Source organism: Mirounga leonina, unplaced genomic scaffold (genome assembly GCF_011800145.1).
Source record: "Mirounga leonina isolate KUSES-001 unplaced genomic scaffold, KU_Mleo_1.0 Mir_171, whole genome shotgun sequence".
Taxonomy (NCBI): Eukaryota; Metazoa; Chordata; class Mammalia; order Carnivora; family Phocidae; genus Mirounga; species Mirounga leonina.
Window position 1 is genome coordinate 12,645,439 of NW_023270436.1, and position 27,140 is coordinate 12,672,578.

General features: G+C 36.7%; 1 protein-coding gene across 3 annotated transcripts in view; it reads right to left on the minus strand.

Moving 5' to 3' along the window:
* Positions 1-27,140, minus strand: part of MED13L (mediator complex subunit 13L) — a 301,327-nt gene that overhangs the window by 113,017 nt on the left and 161,170 nt on the right. For all 3 annotated transcript variants that reach the window (XM_035017068.1, XM_035017069.1, XM_035017067.1), the window contains exon 4: positions 24,859-24,942. In XM_035017068.1, coding sequence (XP_034872959.1) covers positions 24,859-24,942 — 84 coding nt within the window. The remainder of the gene's footprint in view (positions 1-24,858; positions 24,943-27,140) is intronic.

Here is a 27,140-nt window from a genome sequence, read left to right on the forward strand (position 1 = left end):
AAATTTCATGAACCAAAGTAATTAATGCCAAGGTGCTTCAAGAAAGAAATGTTCTGTAAACAAGTGAGAAATATTAACTCCACTTAGAATTGTTTTAAATAATGAATGCTTTCTCCACTTTTTATGCTTAATGTAAACTAAGTTTAGTCAACAGACATGACAGAATGAATTCAACTAAAATTTTTTAAAAAACAATTTAGACAAATTTTAATAAAATTATAGTCATAGGTTTAAAATTGCATTATTAATTAATGACAAATGTTCGAACTAAAATTCATTTTCCTCCACAGGACAAATAACACCCAATCACTCAACTGGTATCACTCAAGCATAACATGTTTCAGCGTGGTTCCAGATATGCTTACAAACTGGAATAAAAAAGTAACTTTTGTTTTTCCAAGTACAGTTGTCCTATGAAAATGAACTTTCAGGCAAGAGCAGTACTATTCAGATGAATACCCTTTGAAAGGCATTTATGCTTTCAGTGTATTTACATCAATAGCCAACCTCAAAATTCAAGCCCTGTGTCAGCCAATAAAAGGCAAGGAAAATAATGATAAAAAGTAGTCATATAAACTGCCCTTCTTCCCTCCTCCCATACCCTGACAGTCATGGAATCTTTTGGGGTTTTCTACCATAAAACCTAAAGGCTTATTTGACATGATTTTATTTGACTCTAATTTATAGGACAGATATTTTCCACACTTCCAGTTTCCTAAACTAGTAACAATATCTAATGTTTAAAATGATCCTTTAAGCTATCTTTTTGGTCATTTTGAATCTGTTAATCTAATCAGTGATCTCAAATAAATCAGATTGGTAAAAGCACTGCAATACTATGGTAATTCGGTATTCACATCAGTTTTGGGAATGACTCCTTACAGTGTAACTTGAAAAGCTTTTGGTTTCTACACCTTATTTGATTTAATGTTAATCAAGTTAGCACTGGTTTTTATTATGCTCAAATGGGCTTCTAAGCAAGTTGTTGGGATTTGCTGTTTGAAGAATAACCAGACTTGTTATTCTGCAGATACTCTTGTTAATGATCCTTTATGCCCGGTTTTTAACCACATTATTTAAACACAGGAAATATCTTCATCATATTTCATGAATAGTGTTGAAACAAAGCGAGAATTCTTCAAGTGAATTTTATAAAATCTTACAGTTCCCATAAATTTCACAAATATCTATGTACCCATAGCTAATTAGTACACTACATCGTATTGTATGTCAAGGTGCTGACCAGATAGATTCCTGCCAGAGTCTTGGCTAGTAAACATTAGTTTACATGAGCCATGTTCCATCTCCTTCACACCACACCAGCACACCACTTAAATTTCAGCCAGCTTTCTACCCCGAACTTCATACTCCCATTTTCAACTAGACCCTCCCTGATAGGAGAGGCACTGCGGCTTATAAATTAGCTCACTGAAGTATGCAGAACACAGTTGTGATCTGTTCTGAAATGTACAGGATTAGATTTTTATTCACACTGGCCATATTGTCTAACCAATCCTGGTTCCATTTTGGAACTACCCACATTTGTAAAATTTCCCTTCCATCGCGACAAGCAACAGGAGGAACAGGATTAATAGAAAACCTGGCAGCAGAATGCACCAAACACCACCGGACACCAACTGGCCTTGGGCCTGCTGGGAAATGTAGTCAGGACCAGCCACTGAATGAAACTGCTTATGAGTCTAAAAGAAAACAGCTCGATTCTCTGAGGATAGAATGAAATGACAATCATAGACATTTACTGTGGACAGTTTCGTAAAAATGATCTGGTCCCAGCCCTTCATTTTCTTGACAAACTGCGGTAAACAATTAGTTTAAATTATTTCAATCCAAATATTTAAGTATCTGCTATGTGCTTGCTGGGTATTAGTTCATTTTGTTAGATTAGATTTTGTTCAGAGGCTCCTTTAGTACACACATGAAACATGCCTGTTTATGATACACAGTTCACTTTTAAGTCTATAACATGAACTGAGAGACAGTATGGATTAGTGGGAAGAAAAGAAACCTAAACCCTGAAACTACTTAGTGGAATTACATGCTGTGGAGCTCTACGCAAATCACTTAACCTCTCATTTAAAAAGCTAGGTAAGGAACGGACTGACTATCTTACCTCACAGGGTCCTTCCAACTCCAGTAACAACAAACCAGATTCCTTTGTTAAAAAGCACTCAGTAGTTTAAAAGTTCTTACTTGGAAATTAAGAAATTGAATTAAAATGGGAAGTATTTAATCTTCCTTAATTTTACAGTAGATTAAAGAAAAATTACTAATGCATAGATATTAGAATCTCCTGAATAAAGTTTCTGAAAGAATACATGAAAAACCATTCCTGGTGAATACCTCTTGTGAGTCGAACAAGAGAGAACAAAAGAAGAGGGGATTTTTGTTGCCTTTGAAACTCCTTAATTTTTTCATGGCACGCTTATGTAATTTTTTTTTAAAACGCCAATTTTTAAAAAGCTTAAAAAGCACTTAAAACATGGAAGACAATGTAGGTAGTAGCAGAAAGTATAACGAACTAGAAAAGGAAAGGAAAGATTTCTAGTCCGGCTTGGTGTAGCCCTATGACCTTGGGAAGTATATCTGAATTCCAACACTGGAGCTTTCTTACAAAAACGAGAATGAGATGGCTCACTGTGTCACTATCCCACTGGACTCAATTTTATATTAACTGCTCTTAGGTTACTCTTCTCTCATTCAGCCACTCAGTGCATCCATCAAACACTGAAAGAACAGCAGGAACTGCACAAAAGTAGAGAGTGCAAATTAATTTCCCTATAATGAAAATAATTAACAGCCAAAAAAAATCTATCAGAGTTCTAGAAATGTCTGACCTGCTGAAGAAAAAGGACAGGTAAAAGATAAACTTGATGAAAACCCAAAATCAATTACTAAGAAAGGTAAATAAATACATATATATTCAGACCTTGACCTCTTTTTTTAGAATGCTTTCAAATATACGTCATTAATTAAACAAACAAAAAAAACCTATCCTCAATCCCATAAATTACAACTTTGCTGGGGTCAGGATATTGTCTTCTGTTTCTTAACTGATTGATGGGGTCATACTTTCTGTCTCTAAATACTAATTCAATTACTGATCTCCCTAATGATGGATCTGAATGCATGAAATTATTCTTTGTAGCCTAACAGTCATCCTATATCAGAGAAAAATAAGGTTATTTATTTTTCGTCCCAGCTTTATGTGACCAATAACAGGGTCGTGTGGCTATCAAAGCAGCTTTCTCATAATTTATTATTAAAATGTATCCCTCTGTTGTAGTTTTCTATTTCACATCCCTTGAATAAAATATATTGTTAAATATTAAAACTCACAGTCTTCCTAAGCATTTAAGATATGCCCACTTTTTGAGCTTTAAAAGAACGCTTCTTCTCATACCTCACCCTAATGAATAAAATGAATAAAAGAGGGGGAAATAACACATTTTTCTTCCATAATTCTAAGTTTGGCTAAATGCCACAAAAAAATTGTGGCTTTTGACTTACTATTAAGCACCCAACAGTCCCTGAATATTCAGGCAAACCTTCAAGAGGCAGACAGAAACCCCACACTGCTTTGTACCCCTGGTCCTACTCCTCCAATCCAGATTCAAATTGACTCGAGATACCTGACTACACTAAAAAGATTTCCAGTCTGACAGCTCTAGGGGAAGATGCAGACAATGTGACTACCATAAGGGAGCCCTTGACAGAACAGCATCCAGCTCAGCCCCTTAGGGCAAGTGCCTGACCACTGCCTATTAATTGAGAGAATGTGCAAGGATGGAAATCTCACCTTCTAAATATGCATTTAAATACCCTACTTGGGGCTTTATTGTGCAAGCAAGTTTCATAAAAGAAAAGCATAATTAGAAGCCTCCTTCAAAGCCTCCAACACTGCGCCTCTGCACTCTTCTCTTTGTGTCTGGCCTCCACAGTTTCCCATCATTGTAGTTAGACTTTCTAGCCCAAGAGCTAAAAAAGTGAATCATCCCTTTTAAATAATAATTATTATTATTATTTCACACTTAACATCAAGCCTCTACATTTTACCTTTCTCTAACCTTTTCATTTTGGGGAGGGAGACAGGACTTATTATTTGTTTGCTACGATTAAGGGCAAGCGCCTTGGAAGTAGATTTATCTAGTTCTGCATTTGGTGGCAGTGTGACCTTGGACAAGTTACTTACCTCTCTCTATCTCAATTCCTTTAACTCAAATTAGGACTATCTGTGCTCCTACCTCTAATCTTACAGGGCTGCTGTGAGGGGTAAGACACAAAGTACCTAAGAAGCAGTGTGTATAAAGGTCCTGCCCTACTACTGGAAGATGTGCTCTTAGTTCTAGCACTTTCTCTCTGTTACCAGGATTCTCCAGGTCTCCATTTTTTCATCTGTACAATCAAAGAAAATAACACAAAACTCCAGGTATGTAGTGAAGACTGGAAGTAATTTATGTAAAGCATCTGGCACAGTAGCTCAACAAATGTTAGTCCTAACTTACATGTGTAAGCTCCCTTTCCTTCCAGCTTGAAGTTGTGCTGCCGAATATCTCTAATTTGGTTGCCTTTTATCTACCACTTCAATTTGACTTTCAGTACGGATCCAAACCTGTACCACGGGCTTGCCGCCTCCCCCCCTTCAAGTTTAAAGAAGATGCCAACTGATTAAAGCCATAAAGAGAGGCTACAGTGGCAACAGTGAGCAGAACAAAGATTTTCAGGTTAATGTTATAACAGGGTTTAGATGCATCTCAATTGCAATAAAGTGATATATACCCTAGTTTCAAAAAAATTAACATGAGATATAGGAGCCCGCAGACTGCAAATGCTAAAATCCTTGGCAGGAGATAAAATAAGACAACACAGAAGGCACTAACCAAAAACAATCCTAAGCTATGTTATTAAAATCTGCAGAAGCAAGTAATCAAGAGCAATAGGGAAAAAAGTTATACATGAACCGCCATAATTTAGTGGTAATTTTGAACTGGGCCCTCAAAAGAAAGCTTGATTTTCTTTTTTTTTTTTTTTTAAGTTTTTATTTAAATTCTAGTTAGTTAACATATAGTGTAATATGGTTTCAGGGGTAGAATTTAGTGATTCATTAGACAGGTTCATCTTCTGAGTTGGTTTTTCTCTTTTTAAGCCCTTAAAAAATCTTTAGCTGTCAAGACAATATTTAGATGTGGCTCTGGAATTTTGCAATTTTTGACTTCCAACGGCAACTATTTTAATTTTTCAATTGTTACTGGAACGATGTTCCATCTCTACCCTCATGAACAATCACACTTAATCTAAGCCTCATCACTTTAGAACTTTACCATAGTTCTAAACCTGCAGTACTGACGCTACATGCTTTGGATTCCCAAAGAGCATACTCTTTGCCACATTCATTCAGAACAAAAAACCTCAATCTATCATTGTGGCAGAAGGCACTATAATACCTATGAGCTACCTTTACTCACAGCAGGTCTCCACCCCAAGTGAACATCTAGACAGTCTGCAGGTGATTCTTAGCACAAGCACACAACTTTGGTCGTATATGGATCCTACAAACCAAGCATCATCTCTTATATATCTTGGGCCCACAGCAAAGAGAAGTGGACCTAAGAGAATGTCAGTGGAACTCTGTGATCATGCGAGAGGTCCTCCTATTAGAAGTTCTCTCTTCCCATCCTCCATCACTGCTAAGAACACTCCCGTTCTGTACTCAGATCTTTTCCCTTGAGACATGGTTGTGCTAGGTTTGTCACTGCCTTTTCCTCTCTGGGATTCTACCAAGACATCCCAACTTCAGATCTGTCAAAGCCCATCTAGCTTCATGAAGCTTTTCTCTTCCCTAGAACCCGCACCAGAACCTCCCAGCTCTCAGTGTCATGCCCCCTTCACAGCCCAAAACTACAACCCCACACACAGAGACTCCTCTTTCACTGCTTTAAGGGTTCACGTCTCACCTCCCTGATAATACTACATTCTTTGGCAGGACTTTGTCAAGTTATTTTGCTCATGTCCACCAAATGCCGAGGCAAGATCTTTTCTCCCCCCCCCCCCTTTTTTTAAACTACTGATAGAAAGCTACTCACAGGGTGTAGCTAACAAAGAAAATAAATTCTGAAATTAGTGAACTGACTGAATACTAGGAGAGAATATAAAGCATGTTTTTGCTTTCAGTTAATAGTCCTATATGCGTTAACATGGGCTGATCTTCTAATAAAATAAAGCAATGGACCAATGGGTAGAGTATGTGTACTATTTGACATACTATCTGTACAGAAAAGGGAAATACATCCGTATGCACTTGTGCATATCTGCAAAGCTAATCTCTGGAAAGATAAAAACAAACTGCTGATAGGATTTAACAGTGGGAGAGAAACTGGCTGACTGGGGCAGTGTGAGTGGGTAAGAGCCTCACTTTGTTACCTACATCTTTTTCTGCTGTTTAAATTTTACATTATATACATGTATTTACCATTCCAAATAATAAGTGAAATAGGATAAAATAACTCCTCACTTTGCCGAAAACATATTCAGATACGTACAATGACAATACTCATTTTATATAGTGAATAAACACAAGAATTAAAATGCTCTGCTGTGCATATGGTTTATGATACTAAAGACTCATACTCACCCAATCATTTCTTGGGTAGCTAGGGAGATTCTAAATGCCAGCGAGCCCCTATACAACTTTGTAGGTTAAATGAATTTTTATCTTAAATATTTATTTTTAATCAATAATCACTTAGCATTAAATGTGTAACCACTGACCTTATTATTGAAGACAGAATGAAGAACTGAGAGAAATAGCAGTTGTAAAACTCGAAACGCCTGGATTTGAATCCTCCACTTTTTAGCTGTGTAGCTCTCAACTAATCACTTAACCTATCTGGACAGCAATTTTCCTCTTAAGGGCAGAGGTCAGCAGTGTTAGGCCCAAAGGCAATTCCATCCTGTCACCTGTTTTTTGTAAATAAAGTGTTACTGGAGCAATCTATGCTCATTTCCTTATATATGTATATGGCTGCTTTCACAGTACAATGTCAGAATTGACTAGTTTTGATAGAGACCATACCCCCTGCAAAGCTGGAGATACTACCTGGCCCTTCACAGAAAAAGTTTACCTGCCTCTGCTTAAGAGATTTAGAATATGGACAAATCACTTCTACAATGAAGCTCCACTCCAAGCAGGCAGCAAGTCAAAACTATTTTCAGAATAGAATGAAGACATTATCTTTTTCACTCTGATTTTCTCGAGGTACAATATGGAGTTTTTCAGAGGCTACATGATGTGTGATGTCACAACAGACTACATGCAGATGCAGACATGAGAATACAGCTGTTTCCCCTTAAGCCAGACATTAAGAGATCGCAGAAACAGTGCCACTCTTCTATTTTTTCCTTTCAGAAAATTATTATTTTAGTTTAAAAAAAAGGGTTATGTTAACATATAATGAATTTATTCTTGTTTTTTGAAGTCATAAATATTTTAACTTTTCCAGGTTTTACTTCTTTAGAATAAATATTGATAAGTATAACCCATATAAACAAAAGCTCTCTTGGGTGCTCAATGTTTACAGGTGTTTTTGAGACCAAAAAGTTCAAGAATCTCCTATACTACAGCCCTAGTGCATCACAGTGGCATGATTAACTGGCCTACCGGAACAGTCTACACGCTTGGCAGGGTTTGGATAAACAAAAAATAGAGAGTCTACCAGGACAATCAATGATACCACCACCATCCAGCAGGCAGTTTAAGGAGAGAAATTTGACAATTCTAATTAGAAGCTCCCAGGGTATTTAAGAGTTTTCATTCAAAACTTTGACATAAGGCCAAAGGAAAACAGCTTGTCCTTTCAACATCATACAGGGGAAATGACCATCCAAGGATTACCTGGTGCTTTGGTGTCCCAACTGTGTACCAAAGCACTCTGGAAACCTGCAGCAAATTCACAAGGGTGTGGTGAGGTATTTTTAAATTGGCAGGGGGGAAAAGAAAGCAACATCTGTCAGAGCCTATGCAAACTACTAGCTCAAGTAGTCTGCAGTTTCAACATTAGACTATACTGCATTCCCTACAATAAAGCCAAATCTTAGTGAAACCGGGTTTTCAGGGGTGACTGCAACATAAAGGAAAATCAGTGGTGGTGTCCAATCTGATTTCAAGATTTGAAAAGTTATACAGTGCCCAAAAGACACACACATCCTATTAATAAGCAACTGTGAATATTTAAGAATAAACTTTATTCTTTCAATTTATGTGCATTATTTGGGCAAAAAGTACTAAGTTGTAGTTACAGGAATACTTATTAATTTTCTATAAAAATCTAACTACTCAAATGCTCTTTGAACTGGTTTTAACATCTTACCCGTTCTTTCGCTAATTAATGAGTTGATTAAAATGTCTGGCATTTGCTCATTTTATATTTGCATTAGGGTCCCAATTTTACTTTTCCATACATTTTATTTTGATATGCTGAAGCTGTCCTCCAGTGTCTCTAGAAAAAACTCTTTATTTTAAAAAAAACTTTAAAGATTTCACTAAATAATCATCAAGTACTATGGAAGGATGTTTGTTTGGAATACGTAAAGTATCAAAAAAGCTTCTATACATACTCTCGTATTCAAATAAAGGAATATATCTATGTGTTCAAATACAATTAAACTGCCTTAAAATTCAATATGGTTTTCTGTATTTTCCAATTTTTAATAAATATATTCAATCCTTTTGTAATCAGTAAAATACACAATAGGTTTGGGATGATTTATGAACACATTCTTCAAAAAAGCAGTATTAATGAAAGCTTTAAAAAGGGAATGAGTAAGATGGAATTAAATTCCCTCCAAGGAAACATTTCAGTATTATTCATTAAACAGAGGGCTAAGGACAAAAGAACAAATGGCCACATTTGTATAATTAGTAACTTTTAGTGCCAGACTATGCCAGTAAACTAAAAATACAGAGAACAATTTATTTTACCTTCAACCTCCCACTTATTGTGGTTGAATTCGCTCCATGTCAAACATTCTCATCTAGATACTGTTTTCACCTCAAGCTACAGAAATGATAAATGTGTGTGAGGAAAAAAATAGGGAAAACTACCCCACTCCCTTTTTTTGGAACCCTTGCGAGGAATGGTAGGGAAGAAAAGCAAAGTAAAAAGCAAGTACATAAACAGGTTTCTAGATGTGTTAAATGGTGCCAAATGAGAATATCCAAATGAGAAGAAACTTCTGGAAGTACTGGTGGTTTATAAGGAGCTTCCTTCTTTCCTCATCCATATTCAGTGTGACTACTGGATCCATCTCTGCCTGGGTTGCTTTTCACCTACGCTACACCTCCTTTTCTTCCCCATAGTTATCTCATCCTACTACTCCAGACAGTTTGGTTTGACACTACTTAGAACTCTTTTATATGTAAAATATCAAAAATAGACTACTACCTTTATAGTCCAAAGGCCTCTTTATACATGCACCTGAGACCAAAATCAAACCTATGAAAATGCTTGCTGTAAAGGGGTGAATTTTATGAAAGTTCTATCATCTGCTTTTAATGCATGTTTTATATAAAATAACTTTAATGTTTGTAAACGATACCAAATGATCTGAAAGAGGAAAAATAAAATGATAAACAATACTATTCCTGAATTACGATCATTTGATTTTGAAAAGTGGATCAGTTTCATTTATGATATAAAAAACAGCATATAAACTTCCATGAGAACCTACGACAAAATTTACAGAACAGGCTTTAAATGACTGATTTGTGTAGTCATTTGTTCCATCGTTTACGTTATCTCATTTAATCCTCAAAACGACCTGTATAAAGAGGATGTCATTATTATTACCTTTATTATTATTCCTACTCAGAGTTTAGAAAGCAAAACACAGGATATAATGAGTGGGCCATTTTGACTATGTACCCTAGGAGCATAGTTAGAGTAGGGGTAATAATAAAGCCCTAAATTTCTGTCATTTATTTCCAAAGGAACAGTCTACTGGACGGTAGACTCAGCCCTGTTAGTAATACTTGTAATAGTGTATATGTGCATTTCCTTCTTGGAAAAGTCACACATACAAAAAGTTCTAATTCCTGAAGTTACGAGTTACAATTCTTAATGCTTATATTGTGGGTCAGAACAAGTGGCCCCTGCTCATCCGCCTCACCCTATCTGGGCTCACCCCACCCTTAGCTCCAACTTGACACCTCGGTAACTTCAGCTGTTTCTGAAACTGACTTGTTCAAAGGAATTACCGCATTTGCCCTTAAAGAAATCAGATATACAAGGTTCCAGCATCCCAACTAAAGGCTTCTTCATAATGTACTCAGAAGAATTAAAAGAGCTTTGAAATTTGGAAGGCTTAGGGGCGCCTGGGTGGCTCAGTCGTTAAGCGTCTGCCTTCGGCTCAGGTCATGATCCCAGAGTCCTGAGATCGAGCCCCGCATCGGGCTCTCTGCTCCTTGGGAGCCTGCTTCTCCCTCTCCTACTCTGCCTGCTTGTGTTCCCTCTCTCACTGTCTCTCTCTGTCAAATAAATAAATAAATAAAATCTTTAAAAAAAAAAAAAGAAAGAAAGAAATTTGGAAGGCTTAGTTTACAGAAAATCAAAGCACAAATACAGAATTCTTTGTTCTACAGCATCTCCAGAACATACCTATATTGTACTTCAAACACTGAGCCACATTCTAATGTACCAGTTAAATATGCTTCAATGGAAGAATCCTCTGGTTTGAAATGTACTTTACAAATATTTTATGGAATTTTCAGGTATTTTTAGCACTATGTGTTTCTAAGGTTTGGGGGTAAAGAGGAGGCCTTGCCAGTATTAAAGTAATGTCCTTTAGTAACTTACCTTTTTGAACCCACAAAACATGTTTAAAATGACTGAGGAATAATGCAAGACAGCATGTATTCAATTAAATATGTGATTATAATCAGTGTTCCCAACCAGTTTGTAAGTTTTTAAAAGACTGGGTAAACAGAGGGCTATGGAGATAAAAGTAAAAGCACATAGTCCCAATTTTTCTATTTTCACATAGTGGGTGTTTAAGGGATACCACAATGTCTTGCTCTTTACCTAAGGAACTCTAGTTGAGGGTGACGTTTCTTTTCAATAATGAAATTAAGGCACAGCAATATTACTTATTCAAGGACACAACAAATCATCAGCAAAAGACAGCTGTATTTCAGAGATGAGATGTGAACCATACCCTGATATAAAGCTTAAATTCTAGACTTTAAAATTCTAAATAAAAAACAAAAGATGGGAGGTGGCATGCTACACTGAAATTGATACAATGCTTTTAAGACCACTGAGATGAAGTTTAAAATTCTCCAGTTAATATTCCAATTTTCTCTTTCAATGAAACTTACCTTCTACATTGTCCTTTGTTTTTCTTTAAATCTCAGCTAACATAGAAAAACTTTAACCAATTGTCTTCAATCATACATACTAAGGTATTTCTTTCTTTTCTTACATTCTCACTACCAGGTAACACTCTGTAAATTATACTGGTCAATTTCAGTAGTACATATTAATACTTCACATGCGGGCCACCAATGTTCCTTCTAGGCTCTTCTATGTACAACCAATTTAGAGCCCCCCCCCTTCTTTCTATGAGGTATGTTAAAATCTCAAAATGCGTTTAGGCTGCTTCTACTAATAAGAGTTGCAATTCACAGTGTACCAATGGAGGACAACATCCAACAGAGTAATGCAGGCTTTTTACTAGGCAACACTTGAACTGAAGTAATTAACCATCATAAAGAGCCCAACTGCTCAAACTTGAGACTTGAGCAAACCCCTCAATAATAAATAATACTGAGGAAAAACTCACATAAAACCGATTATTATAAGAATCAAAGATTTGTAACCAATTTATAAAATATAATATTTTAAACAATCATCTTTAAAAAAAAGATTTAATTTATTTGAGAGACAGAGAGAGAGAGAGAAAGTGTGCACAGAGGGGTGGGGGGTAGGTAGAGGGAGAAGAAGCAGACTCCTCACTGAGCAGGGCACCCAACCTGGGGTCTCAATCCCAGGACCCCAGGATCATGACCTGAGTCAAAGGCAGATGCTTAACTGACGAAGCCACCCAAGCGCACCTAAACAATCATCTCTTAAGAATGGGGTAAAGGGAATCTTTTTTTTTTTTAGGGACTTAACTCAACATTTTGTTTTATGTTAGATGACTTTTAAGATGCCCTAGGGCAAATTAAATAGATTTATAACAAAAAAGTGTATTCCATTCAGTTCAACAAAACCTGTAATATTCTTTGTACTAGAAATTGTAACAGATGTCTAGTAGAATAAAAGGAAAAAAAATGATGCACACTGGACACCAAAACAAGTATGACTGTTCTAAGGAGTCAGTGATGGAATGATATAGGAATAGCGAAAAAATGAAGGAGATTAAATTCTCATCTTACAAATTCAAGTGAAGAACAAAAATTTTTAAAAACAAAACAAAAAAAAATAAATAAGAACAGAAGTAAAAACATACTCTTGATAAATGCAGAGGTAAAATGCCAGGGAAAAAACAGCTAGAAAAGTTGCCTCAGGGGAGCAGCTCAAAGAAGAGAGATCAAAGTTAACTTGATGCCAGGGAGACAGAAAGGTTGGGGGGGGGGGGGGAGAAACATGCACAAAGAGAAAAGGAGTTTAGCCAATGGTAGGAATTGTGAAGGGCAACTGTGGCTGGACAAAAAGGCTTCTACTGGGGAGCAGGGATGCCAGATAAAGTATGGGTAACATCCAAAACATAGCTGTCACCACATGGTGTTCTTATGTGGGAGAGTACCTCACCACCAAGAGTAATCTGACAAAAGTCTGTACAGGAACTGAAATTTAAATAAAAATTTAAAATATGTATTTAAAGAAAAGAAAGGAAAAGAAAAAAGTCTATACAGGTCAGAGTGATTAGAAGCAGGAGAAACTTGAAGTCAAAGACCCAGACAGGCAGAAGACTAACAACAGACCCAACAGGAGGACAAGAAGGAGTCTCTGGGTGCATCTTAGCACCCAGAGCTTTCCAAACTCTTTAGCCATAAATATGAAGCTATAATGCTTCAATCGTACACAACTATTAATAAAACTCTAAATGAAATATATATTATCACACTCGACTGATGGGTTCTCAGATACACATTTAATACTTTCTAAGAACCACACTTAATAATATTTTTATTTTTATAATATTCTTGAACACTCCAAATATACCAAAGAGGTAAGCCAAATGACTATAAAGTACATTAGATACTCTCCATTTTTCCCCTTTAATTCCTTTATATAAAAGGTCAGCAACAGAATGCAATGCAAATAAATATCATGTTTCAAAACTCATACCAGAATGGAGATGATTTCAATCAGACCTCAAAACATGAAGTAAAACAAAGTTATTTAAAAACAGAGAAATAGCTCATATTAATATTTTAGGGGTAGAATCAATATATAATATGCCATTTCTTATAGAGCTTGTGGCCATTATATAAAAAGGCTTATAGTAGAAATACTTAATTCATTTAATGCAAATCACATATATAAAAAATATTTGAATAGCAATCTTCCTCTCATACAAGAAACTACGAGAAACATAAAAAATTGTATTTATCCTTAGCTTTTTTCTAAATAATTACTACCACCTCTTCCATCACTAGTGGCAACCAACCACCATTAAAACGACAGCCACAGGGCACCTGGGTGGCTTAGTTGGTTAAGTGTCAGACTCTTGATTTCGGCTCAGGTCATGATCTCAGGGTCATGGAATCAAGCCCCGCATCAGGCTCCGCACTCAGTGAACAGTCAGCTTGTCCCCCTCTCTCTGCTCATTCCCCCACTCTCACTCGCTCTCTAATAAATAAAACCTAAAAAAAACAAAAACAGCCACACACTAGGTTCTGTGCCAGCCACTTTATTATCTTACTCAGTCTTAAACAATCTTAAAAACAATTTCCATTCTACCAAAAAAAAAGGCAAACCTAGGCTCAGTTGTTTTAAGGAGAGTGAAATTTGCTTATGTAATCTTAACATTTTTAATTATGTTTCATTAAAATGATGAAGAGAAGATGTGAGGAAGAAAATTACATAAAATCAAACAAAAGCAACAATTTCATTGGGTTAGCCTGGTGATGGGTATTGAGGAGGGCACGTTCTGCATGGAGCACTGGGTGTTATGCACAAACAATGAATCATGGAACACTACATCTAAATCTAATGATGTAATGTATGGGGATTAACATAACAATAAAAAATTTTTTTAAAAAAGCAACAATTTCAAACAGTATCCTTAACCTTCTTTTAAGAAATGAACACTCTTGTCTAAAGGTGAAAGAGAAATGTCCTGAAATCTAACTCTAATCTGTGATGCTTTCCCACTGCTGCCAACATCCTACACAGAATGCCACAGTCACAACATTTTACTGAGAGGAGCACTCATCACACCTTTCAAAGAAAGGACCCAGTTGGCCCTTTATGTGGTAACCTCCTGGACCTTCCTTTCTCTTACTGTCCTGTCCCATTTCTCATCCTACGTTTTTCCCTAAAGGAAATTAAACAAGGATTATTTAGGAACATTTCTGTAAAGTTTTAAAAGTGACTTGGGACAAGGCTTTATATAAATGTCAGCTTAGAAAAGAAATAATAAAGACCGTTCATGCCTTTACATTTTTAAAAAGATGTTTAGTGCGCATAAATTTGGGGGAAGAGACTAGAAACATTAATATTTTTAAAATGGTGCATAACACAAAAGCCATTAATTAATAAAATTAATAAATCAAATATTGGAATCACCCAGAAAATAGGTGTCATTTCACTAATTAATTAAAAATTTTAAATCAAAGTCTCCTACAAGGTAATTCAGGCCCAGATGCTAAGCCATCCAATTTTTAATAGAAAAACAATGCAAATCTAAGTGAAGCACAAATAACAGCAGGGTAACAAAGGACTGTGAAGTTTTTTGCCCTAAAATATTCATTAGGTTCCATTTCAGGTAGTAACAAGGTAGCTCCTTCCAAACCAACACATCTCTCTCTGCAAGAAATAATAACCAAACTTGTGAAGAAAATAATTAAAATCTGCTAAAAATAAAGTTACTAAATGAAGGCAAGAACTTAGAGAGGGGACAAGAGTCTATACTTGAAAAGAAGTAATGGCACTGTGTGAGCTTTCCTTTTTTAAAAAAAAAAAAGTTTTCAACAAGAGTGCAGACTGAACCACATGGAGTGACTGAAACTCATACAAATTCCACCTCCAATCCTACTGGCTTTGAAGAACCAGAGGACTGAGTTCAGAGACCAAGCAGCTAGAAACTGAGAAAGGAATGAAGAAGACAGTCAAGATAAAATTCTGACCACATCTCTGGTAGACCCCCGAAATTGTGTGCAGCTAAGACTGAAACAGTGGTTTCTCAACCAGGGGCAACTTGGCCTCCCAAGGGACATCCAGCAACATCTGGAGACATTCTGGGTTGTCACCACTGAAGGAGGAAAGCGCTACTGGCATTGTGCAGGCAGAGGCCAGGGATGTTGTTAAGGCATCCTCCCGTGCAGAGGACAGTATCCACAACAACCATCTGGCCCATAATGTCAACAATGCTGAGGTTGAGAAACCTTACATTAAAAGAAGAAAAAAAGATTTCAACTGCTACCCACCACAGGTGAGACAGGAGGTCTTAGAGTTTAGAAAAAGTGTAAAATATATTTGCCTGGAAGGTCATTTCCACTCGTAACTTCTCATAACGTATCTATAGCATGTGGGAAATTTCTATGGCAAGTTAAAAACAGACATGTCTAAGGGAGATGAATGCTCCTGCTTTTATTATAATACTATTTTTAAAAAATTTACACATCTGTATGTTTCTGTTTTTATTTATAAAATGACTTTGTAGGCTGCCCATGAAGGAGATGGGGGGACATTTCTTAATTTTAAGTTGGAAAGTTGAGCCACACTAAGTGTAAATTAGTAAGTGGAGTCTCAGTTCAGATAAAGTTTATTGTTTTAAAACAAATCAGAAAAACTAAACTAAATCAACATTCTTCAGAGAAATAAAACAGAATCCAGAGTCCTTATATTACTTACAATGCCCAAAATATCATTCAAAATTATTCAACAGATGAAGACATAGCAAAATCTAACCCATACTGAAGACAAAACATAACCAATGGATATAATCCAGATATTGTATTTAGCACCCAAGATTTTTTTTTTTTAAGATTTTATTTATTTATTTGAAAGAGAGAGAGAGAGAGGGAGAGGGAGAGAGAGCACAGAGGGAGAGGGAGGAGCAGACTCTCCGCTGAGCAGGGAACCCAATTCACGGCTCGATCTCAGGAGCCTGAGATCATGACCTGAGCTGAAGGCAGCCGCTTAACTGCCTGAGCCACCCAGGCACCCCAGTACCCAAGATTTTACAGTAATTATTTTAATTATGCTTACAGACATAAAGGAAAATGCGCTCATAGTGAATTAACAAAATGGGAAATCTCAGCTGGTAAGTGGAAGCAAGAAAAGAGATCCAGTGGAAACTGCAGAACTGAAAATTACCATATCGAAAATAAAATATACATTCGCCAATTATTTTTATTCTTAGTGCTTCTTTCAAAATCTGTCTTGTGCCCATGCTACAATGATTTTCACTAAATCTTGACTATAATTATATTAAAGACAAAATGGAGGTGAAAAGCATGAGATCTTCTAGATAATCTGATATTAGAAAACCAATGGTTATTATACCTTTTAGAAAAATCTAGGTACCAGAGATATATGGTAGACTACAACAAGAAATTATAATTATCAGGATTCTCATATTTTTGAGCCACCTGGAGAACTAATTTACACTTAGTGTGGCTCAACTTTCCAACTTAAAATTAAGAAATGTCCCCCCCATCTCCTTCATGGGCAGCCTACAAAGTCATTTTATAAATAAGAACAGAAACATACAGATGTGTAAATTTTTTAAAAATAGTATTATAATAAAAGCGGGAGCATTCACCTCCCTTAGACATGTCTGTTTTTAACTTGCCATGGAAATTTCCCACATGCTATAGATACGTTATGAGAAGTTACGAGTGGAAATGACCTTCCAGGCACATATATTTTACACTTTTTCTAAACTCTAAGACACTTCATCAAGGTAACTTAAATTAAGCTATTTTATGAAGCAGGAGATACACAAGCATTCAATTTAGAATGTAGCTTACGCTGCTCCCCCTGCTTGTGCTTTCTCTCTCTCTTTTTCTCTCTGACAAATAAATCTTTAAAAAAAATAAAAAAATAAAATGCAGCTTATTTCCAGAATAATCACTTTCATTAATCTACAAGATTTAGCTATTTGACATACCACAATATACTTCTATAGTGCTTAGATTCACTGAAGTTTATATGGAGAGAAACTTACTATAAATAACTTCCTAAACGAGGCCAGAGGTAGGAACAAATTGAACATACCTCCTTCATGCTGCCAAAAGGTTAATCATTTGAACCTCCATCCATTCATGTCCTGACCCTTCAGTTGACTTTTTATTCTAACAAAGGAAGTGGCATTTAGCTAGGACATCTTAAACAAAGGTAAAATAGGTGGTCAGGTATGTTATAAAACTAAAAACAGCTCAAATTAACTCCCCCTTGGTGGCGCCTGGGTGGCTCAGCCGTTAAGCATCTGCCTTCGGCTCAGGTCATGATCCCAGGGTCCTGGGATCCAGCCCCGCATTGGGCTCCCTGCTCCGCGGGAAGCCTGCTTCTCCCTCTCCCACTCCCCCTGCTTGTGTTCCCTCTCTCACTGTGTCTCTCTCTGTCAAATAAATAAAAACAAAATCTTTAAAAATAAATAAAAATAAATAAAAAAAATTAACTCCCCCTTGGTACCTAAAATTTCCTCTCCCCTCTTCCTAATCTGATCATGAACAGCATTGCTGAAGTTAACAACCACCCAGCACCCCGTCCAAATAGGTCCTTAAAATGTTCAGATACAGTGAAAGAGCAATATCAAATCCCTTGGATTGGTAAATAGAGGAGTCACTTTCTGCTTAAACCAAACACATCCAAAATAATATGCCCCTGGTGGTAGAGAAAGGAAGAAGGAAAAACACACACACACATACATATATACATACACACACATACATGCACATACACATACATACACACAGGGAAAGAAAGAAGGAAAGACAGATATGTAGACAGATAGGCAGGCAGGCAAACTGACTAATTTGGGGCATGCCTAGGTTCTACAGTTTTCCTAAAATCAGAGAATCTGAAAACTGAAAGGCCTTTTGGAAAAAACATTGCTAAAACTGAGTCCCACACGGTCAAATAGTTAATGGAAGATCATCCATATTTCTGGATAGATGGTCTAGTGAACAAGGAGAGCTTTGTTTCCAGCTTAGTTTCAATCCACTAGCAGGAATGAAAAAGGGAATTACAACAACAATATTCATCCAACCTCTCTAGTACATTAAAGAACAAAGTATATATTTTCCTGTAAGGTGTTTAAAATCCTTCTTGAAAGTAGGCAATATATACTGAAACATAGTTTATTTTAAACTATGAAAATCAATTATTAATGTTGAGGATTTAAGTTTTGATTGTATTCTCCTTTAGAGCACTAATAGAATTAAAAAATTTAAAATGGTGATAATTCTGTTTTGGTTGTTAAGGAAAAAGGAAAGAAAGAAAAAGTAAAAGAGCTAACTGGACAGCACAGAGTTAGCTACCATCACCTCTGGTTGAACTGGTCTTTCAATTTAACATCCTTCTCTGCATAATGTTTGTGAACAACACAGAGTGTGTGGTACATGAAAGACACTTTTTAAAACCACAGAGAGTATCACTGAGTTTTATCATAGGCTCTTGTTAAATGCTTCTCTCCTCCCTTCCTAGATGCAGCAGTTTCTCCCTTCACAGCTAGCCGTAGCCAATATAGCAAGAACCCTCCATTCATTATCTTCATTTCAACCCCCATTTATAACTCAAACCGCTGAAACCGCAAATTCACTGCACTGAAACCACTCAAGGTACAGTCACCCTGCCTACATAACTGCCAAAGCTATCCATCCTTTTAGTATATATTTTACAGGGCCTACATGGCAGACACAGCAAATCATGAAACTTCAAAAATCCATGGTTTTGGTGACACCAACCCTCCTGGCTCTCATTTCTCATTTACCTTTCTTAGTCTCCTTATGTATTCCTTTCTCTACCCACCCGCAAATGCCAACGCTCCTCAAGACTCTAACCGCATCCCTCTTCTCACTTTGCACACAATTCTCAAATATACTCAAGTGACAAAATACACAGTATCTTCTGCTGTATCTTATCAGATAAACCACCAGAAAATGACTACGTTTTATAGATCAAAAAAAAAAACAAAAAGGGCTGTGAAACTGTGATGCGTGCTTAGATAAGTCCAAATTGTTCCATTAATATTCTTTTATGGATTTCCCATCAGCCAGCCCTCATTACCAGATATGTGGCAAAAGGCACCACCTGTAAAAAGTAAATTTATGATAAAAACTGAAAAAAATGATCACCAATGGTATTTTTCTGAACACTAAGAAGAGATTCCCTTTAACCTTTCACATTGAAAGCACCTATTTACATGTCTGCTTACACTCTAGATGAGGGATTCCTTTCCCTGCCTTTTCATCTGTGCACCTCTAGATGGAAACACAGATAACTGGGCCATCGTAAGAAAAGTACAGGAAAGAGGAGGACGGGAAGATGCCTGAGAAGTAAAAAGGGAGGCAGGGAAGGTAGTGGTGAGGAAAGAGAGGGCAGGGAAGCTTTAAAGTGCTTTAAATATTCTACATCAAAGCACTTCGTCTTGTTATATAAAATCCATTTTTTTGCTATTAAAACCAAAAGGTAAGGGCAATTCTTGAATATATAGGTGAGGTATTGTGAAAACATAAAAAAGAAATTAAAAAAGTAATCTCTGGCTTTAAAGTAGAAAAAATACCCAAACGAAACAACACAAAAGCAGTCAAAATTACATACTTCCAATTGTGTGTGAGCTGCCACACACGCGTATCTGCTAGCAGCACATACAAAAGTAATTAGAATATTTAAAAGTATATAAGGCTATTGGGCGCCTGGGTGGCTCAGTCGGTTAAGCGACTGCCTTCGGCTCAGGTCATGATCCTGGAGTCCCAGGATCGAGTCCCGCATCGGGCTCCCTGCTCAGCAGGGAGTCTGCTTCTCCCTCTGACCCTCCTCTCTCTCATGCTCTCTCTCATTCTCTCTCTCTCAAATAAATAAATAAAATCTTTAAAAAAAAAAAAGTATATAAGGCTATTTGTAGTATCATCCAAGAGCAGGTAGGTTTGCCCATGAGGAAGAAACAGCTGATCAATTCAGAAAATGCACTAGCAAGTATCTATTTGTGTTAATTCAATTCCTGTACACCTGATAACAGGAAAAAATCAAAGGTCCAAACTGTTACTGGGAGCTATCAATTATTTTACTAAAATTAGCATTCAAAAAATAAAGTGTATAAACTTCAAATTCTGAAGTAATCAAATATGGGCTAACACTAAGACTAAATAGAATCTCCATGAATAAGTTCTAAATTATTTTAAAGGAATACAACTTTCTCACTGTTTGTTTGGTTTTTTTTTTTTAAGATTTTTATTTATTTGAGAGAGAGAGTACACAAGCGGGGGGGAGGAGGGGCAGAGGGAAAGGGAGAAGCAGACTCCCACTGAGCAGGGAGCCCAACTCAGACCTCGAACCCAGGACCCTGAGATCAGGACTGAGCCGAAGGCTGATGCTTAACCAACTGAGCCACCCAGGCGCCCTTTCACTGGTTTGTTTTTAAGCATATCATGGAAGGAAAAGTTTTTTCAAGTTCAACATACTTTAGAAACCCAGAAACTTTGTTTGTTTGATGTTAGTTGTCACAACTCTTTAAGAGAAAGCCAAAGTTTTCTTTCCTACTTATTATATTCCTAAGGATTTGAGTAACAAAAGATGTGTCACCATAAAGAAAAAGACAATATTGGGGCGCCTGGCTCAGTTGTTAAGCGTCTGCCTTTGGCTCAGGTCATGATCCCAGGGTTCTCAGATTGAGCCCCACATCGGGCTCCCTGATCAGCACGGGAGCCTGCCTCTCCTTCTCCCACTCCCCCTGCTTGTGTGCTCACACACACGCTCTCTTCTCTTCTGTCAAATAAACAAAATCTTTTAAAAAAAAAAGAAAGAAAAAGACAACATGAATAAATTCCTTTTATCTCTTGGACCTGCCCGTTCAAATTTATATATATTTTTCTAAAATAAAATGTATTTTTCTAAAATAATTGTTTGTAAAATTATCCTGACCATCATATCATATCAAACATTAAGAACTCTTTTAGAGTCCACCAACAAATGATTTAGTTTTGCTATCAATACAGAGAGAAATTATAGCTCAGGAAATCATATGCTGTTAATCCAATAGTGAAACCTATTCATCAATATATTAATTTGTCAACACTATTAGAATTATTTTAGCTACATAAAATATACTGTGTTAAAACATTTTTATTCTATTGAACAAAAGTATCGATGTGCTAGACCTACTTAATTTTACACTTTAAAAATTTTTTAATGTAAAGATTTTTACTTATTTATTTGACAGAGAGAGACAGTGAGAGGGAACACAAGCAGGGGGAGTGGGAGAAGGAGACGCAGGCCCCCTGCTGAGCAGGGAGCCCGATGCGGGGCTTGATCCCAGGACTCTGGGATCATGACCTGAGCCGAAGGCAGCCGCTCAACCAACTGAGCCACCCAGGCGCCCCAGAATACTATTCTTTAAAGTATATTTCTCTTATTTGTATCTAATGGCATCAAATAAGAGCATACCGAAAAATGCAAATTTGTACATAAAAGTTGTTTAGCACTTTTGCTTTTTCTCAATTAAAGTATAAGTAGCCACATAAATTACCTCATTTAATCTTCACAATAACCCTTTAAGGTAGTAATTACTATCATCAACTCAGTTAAACAAAGTTCAGCTCAGAAAAACTAAACAACTTGTCCAAAAGCTTATATAACTTCTAAAGAGAGGCATGGGATGTTATCCCTAATCTTCTAAATCTAAATGTCCTCCTCTACAGCATCACTCTGTCCATCCAAAATGACTTGACCACTAAAATCCTGTTTCAGCATCCAACAAGAGGCTCTATTTTCCATTCAGAGAATAAAAGTGGAAAAAAAACACTGTGCCTAAACAAAGTTTTATTACAGCAAATGCCAACTTTTTAAAAAGATTTTATTTATTCATTTGAGAGAGAGAGCAGCCATGGGGGCAGGGGGGTGGAGGCAGTGAGCAGGGAGCCTGAAGCGCCAATGCAGGGCTCCATCCCATCCCAGGACCAGGAGATCATCGCCTGAGCCGAAGGCAGACACTTAACCATCTGAGCTACCCAGGCACCCCAGCAAATGCCAACTTTTAATAAGTTTTTTTTTTTTTAAAGATTTTATTTATTTATCTGACAGACAGCGAGAGAGGGAACACAAGCAGGAGGAGTGGGAGAGGGAGAAGCAGGCCTCCCGCTGAGCAGGGAGCCCGATGCAGGGCTTGATCCCATGACCCTGGGATCATGACCCAAGCCGAAGGCAGACGCTCAACGACTGAGCCACCCAGGCGCCCCAAATGCCAACTTTTAAAATCGAATGTTTGGTTTAAAAATTTGTCAACTGTTAACAATACCTCCTAAAATAGTTTTTTCAAGATCATTAACATTTCTGCACTACAATAAAATGAAGTGCTACATTCAACCATGAGGATAAAATCTAAAAATAATGAAATAATTCAATTACATTGCTCAGAAATCAATAGGCTCCTAGTTACACATCAAATATCTAAATATACTACATGTATTATTTACATCTGGTTTGCTAAAGTTAGGAAGACTTCTGGGATGTAAATCCCAGTGCAAGATAAATAGAGGTTATATAAAATAGATTTGGTAACTACATTTGACTTCAAACATTAGTTTTTACCATTAAAATACTAACCACTACTCTTTCAATCCCTATTTTATTTCCACATTTCCCCTTCATCCCCACATTACTGTGAAATCATCATACAAGTACCTATACCTAGTCTTCAAAAGTTTTAGGACTGGCTCTGTTAAGTTCACCATCAGCGACCAGCTGTAAGCACACACACAGAGCATGGAGAGGCGCACAGGAATGAATGGTAAAGACTACTGTGCCAAAGCAACTCCATATGTAACCATTCACTTACCAACATAAAAGCCCAAACCTGAAACACCAGTTCAGCCCACCTGAACCCCAAACGAGTTAACAGAAAATCTACATCTTCTGTAAATTTAAGGAAACACTAAGATTAATTATGTCCATGGAACAAATGCATTACTTAGACCAAATCAACATAAATAAAGGAAAAAAATTCCTGTCCATCAAAGCATCTGTCAACAAAACCACACTTTTACACACCCATACACATCAGTACTCTTTAAAAGTTTTATTATCCTTTTCAGGCAAACTTTGTTATACATAACACCTACTTCCTATTTAAACACATTTTTGGGGGGAAACACCTGGGTGGCTCAGTCGGTTAAGTTTCTGCCTCTGGCTCTGGGATCAAGTCCTGCATCAGGCTCCTTGCTCAGCAGGAGCCTGCTTCTCCCTTTGCCTGCTTCTCTCTCTACCTGACGCTCCCCCTGCTTCTGCTCGCTCTCTATATATCTGACAAATAAATAAATAAAATCTTTTAAAAAAAAAAACAACAAACTTTTTTTTATAAATCCTAAAGGACTTGAAACGTACTAAAAAAAGGGAAAATATTTTAAAGAAGTTCATGGTGATTTGGCAAAAAAAAAAAAAAAAAAAATTGTTTAAATGCCAGTCCCTAACTTACCTGATTTGAAAAAGGAAATCCCGATTTTCATAAATTAGGCTTGGTTAATGAGATTCCACAACCATTTCATCAAAGCTTTAAGACATACAAGTTGGGAGAGAAGGCTGCTACTGCTAATTAAATCCCCAGTAGGCACAAGAAAGTTAAGAAAGTAAAGGTTCCAAAAGAGGCAGGAGCTGCCAGCCAAAATTGTGGCAAACTACCTAAAACAATCTAACCTTATGGCTACCATGTAAGGCATCAAGAGCTCTTATCTGCAGCCAGGAGCTGGAATCCTTAGCTTGGGGCAAATTCACACACAGTAAAACAGAATTGAGATTGTGTGCACTCCTCTTCAGAAATGAAATAATCACCCATCAACTTATGACTCCAATTAAGTCTATGCTGTGTTCAGAGGTAAGTAGAGTAAATATTTGGCTTTGAAGGCTCTGGTTTTTGATCCTGGTTTGATTGATCTAAAATTCCATGCTTGTTTAGTATAAAGGACTGCCTTTAAAGCCAAGCATACAATAAATGATGTTTAAAAGTTAAGGATTATTTAGAAAAGTAATTCACAGTCCTGGTTTAAGAATTCTCAAAGAAGTATTCACTGACTTTTAAGGGGCATCAATCAATTCTATAAAAATTATCACCATTTGAATTCAGTTGACTGTTTTTAATGTTATGCCACATAACACTTTAAGAAAGAAAGATAAAAGGGACAATGAAAATAACAAAATAGAATATTTTAATTCCAAATAGTGTGGTAAGAAGGGACTTAGACATGGCTTACTGATAATCTTTCTAGTCCAATTTCCAATATTCCACAAAAATTTAATCATAGAATATTTAATAAAATGTGATCCAGCAATCTATTTTAAGACATCTAAATTACTAAGATTATTAAAAGATAAATAAATAAGCTGCTTCCCCCACCCACCTCTTCCCAAAATACAGTTGTGGTCAAGCAAAAGGAACGAAAACTAAAAGCATAAGACTCACCTTTTGTTGACTGGTTTTTCATCCTTTTCATAGGGTCGGACAAACCACTTCCCAATCCTAACAAAGTTCTTATCCATTAGGCACCTACAATAATTACACCAAGAATTATATTTATAGTTTCAATAACAAAGTCACTGAATCAAATAATCGCAGATGAGATATGCTATTGAAAATAAAAACATCACTAATTAAACTGTCAAAATGTTTTCTTACCACTTTAAATTTTTATATTATAAAATGCTGAAAGAATTTTCTGACTTCGGGTGTAAATTTTTATTACGCATTATTCTTGCACATGGAAAAAATTATGCACAATTGGCGGATATAGTCCTGAATTGTCTTAAACTTCTGAATTACTTCAAATCCAAACACATTTTTGCATTATTTCAATTCTTGAGTCATCAAGAATGTTGGGGATACGGTCAGCATTCCTTAAGAGTACCTCAGAGGTATCTTCCTAGCCACTGATGCTCATTTCACAAGTTGTAATGCTGGCTTTCTGGCTTGGCATGTGATATGCAATGCTTTCGCAGAGACCTCAGAAACAGAAGCACTGCAGAGCCTCTTCTGCTTAGGTATTTTCTTTTATAGGTGTGGTGAAGCACATGGCTACGACTTTGCAGGAAACAAGGAACTGCAGCCATTTCTTCAACGGCGATTATCGGCTTCCCCTGTATCTAAGTTGTGCCTCACTTCTGTTTCCATGCTGTATTATGTACATTGTGTTTCAATGTCAAATTATAGGGTAATCTTTCCGAAGACATGTTAAATGGCAATTGAACTCAACTCATATAATACCAAAAATGCACACAATTCAATTGAAGTGACAACAATATAGACAGCTATGACCAAGTTCACTCGTGTGCAGGCAGACGACAGCTATATCCTAACTGCCATCTGGCCAATTCCGAGATGCCATCATTTGTAAGGAGTATCCCTGATTTTAAAAATATAAAAATGTGGGAAAAAATGTACATTTTGAAGTTGATGAAATAAAGTAATCCCTAACATTATTGAATGAAATGACACATATTTTGTAAGAAAAGCTGTCAGAAAGTTGGATGTAATTCTTCTATCCACCAGTAAAAGAGCTATATAGCAATTCTTTATTCAATATTCAGGCAATTCTGCACCTGGCTTTTGCCTCTGTAATTTCCACACCATCAAGGAGGATGGGGACAATTCAAGCCTTCACCCAACTCACTACAGGTTAGATGGGCTAGTAAATGGCAATGGTTTCTGCTGGCCACAGTGTAACTCCCTGTGGGCAGAGCCAATTTGGCGCACCGATGCACCAAAAAATCACTGGCTTCAACTGCTTTTATTTTGAAAATGAATTTCTACAACAATCCTCCTTGTTCACAATGTAGAAAATCATTTTTAAAGCAACCCAATCTGTTTTCCCGAGATTATAAATTAACTTGCTTTTAGGGTTAAAGACGTGACTCCATTAAAGTTAGAATAGGAAATGTGGAATACCCAGTAAGGTGGAAGTACTCTCAAGAAGCAAAACTGAAAAAGTATCTCCACAGTTATACCCTAGCTCCGAGCCTTAACTGTATTCATCAGGCAGGCAGGCAGGCAGGCAGGATGGATGGATGTAAAGACATTTCCACTGAAAGACTCCAGTGTATGGTAACAGATTCCTTCCTCCAATAATACTACCAATAACTACCAACAGAATCACTACTACCACCACCTACCACATTTGATTACCAGGTGCAATATAGCATTTAATTACTGTAAAATCTATTATGAGATAGATGCTACCTGCCAAATTTTATACATGAAGAAGCTAAGGCACGGTGAGAATGTCACCTACAGAAGGTCACACAACTAACTGACAACAGAGTAGGGAGTAAGCCCAGGTATATATCTGATCACAAGGCTAGAACATTTAACTATTACCATATACTGACTCTCATGCTGTCACATTTCTACAATTCTTTCCTCATTTTCGAAGTCCAGATACAGCCTGGAATCGATGAGCCTATTTAATGTTTCTTTATTCTCTAAGAGCTGTTATGAAGTTGAAGGTGTTCTTAAAAATCGATAATGCTTAGCATGAAAGTAATGGGGCATGTAACAGGTACAAAATCACATCAAACACTAAACGTGGTCTTCTACTGCCACACATCCTCACTTAATAAATACCATTTTAAATAAAGTATTCATACTCTCATATATGTCTTGAAGGTCAGAATTCAAAAGAATCATTTATTCAATAACAGAAAAAACAACATGAATTTACAGTTTACAGACAGAAAAAACAAGGCTTTAGG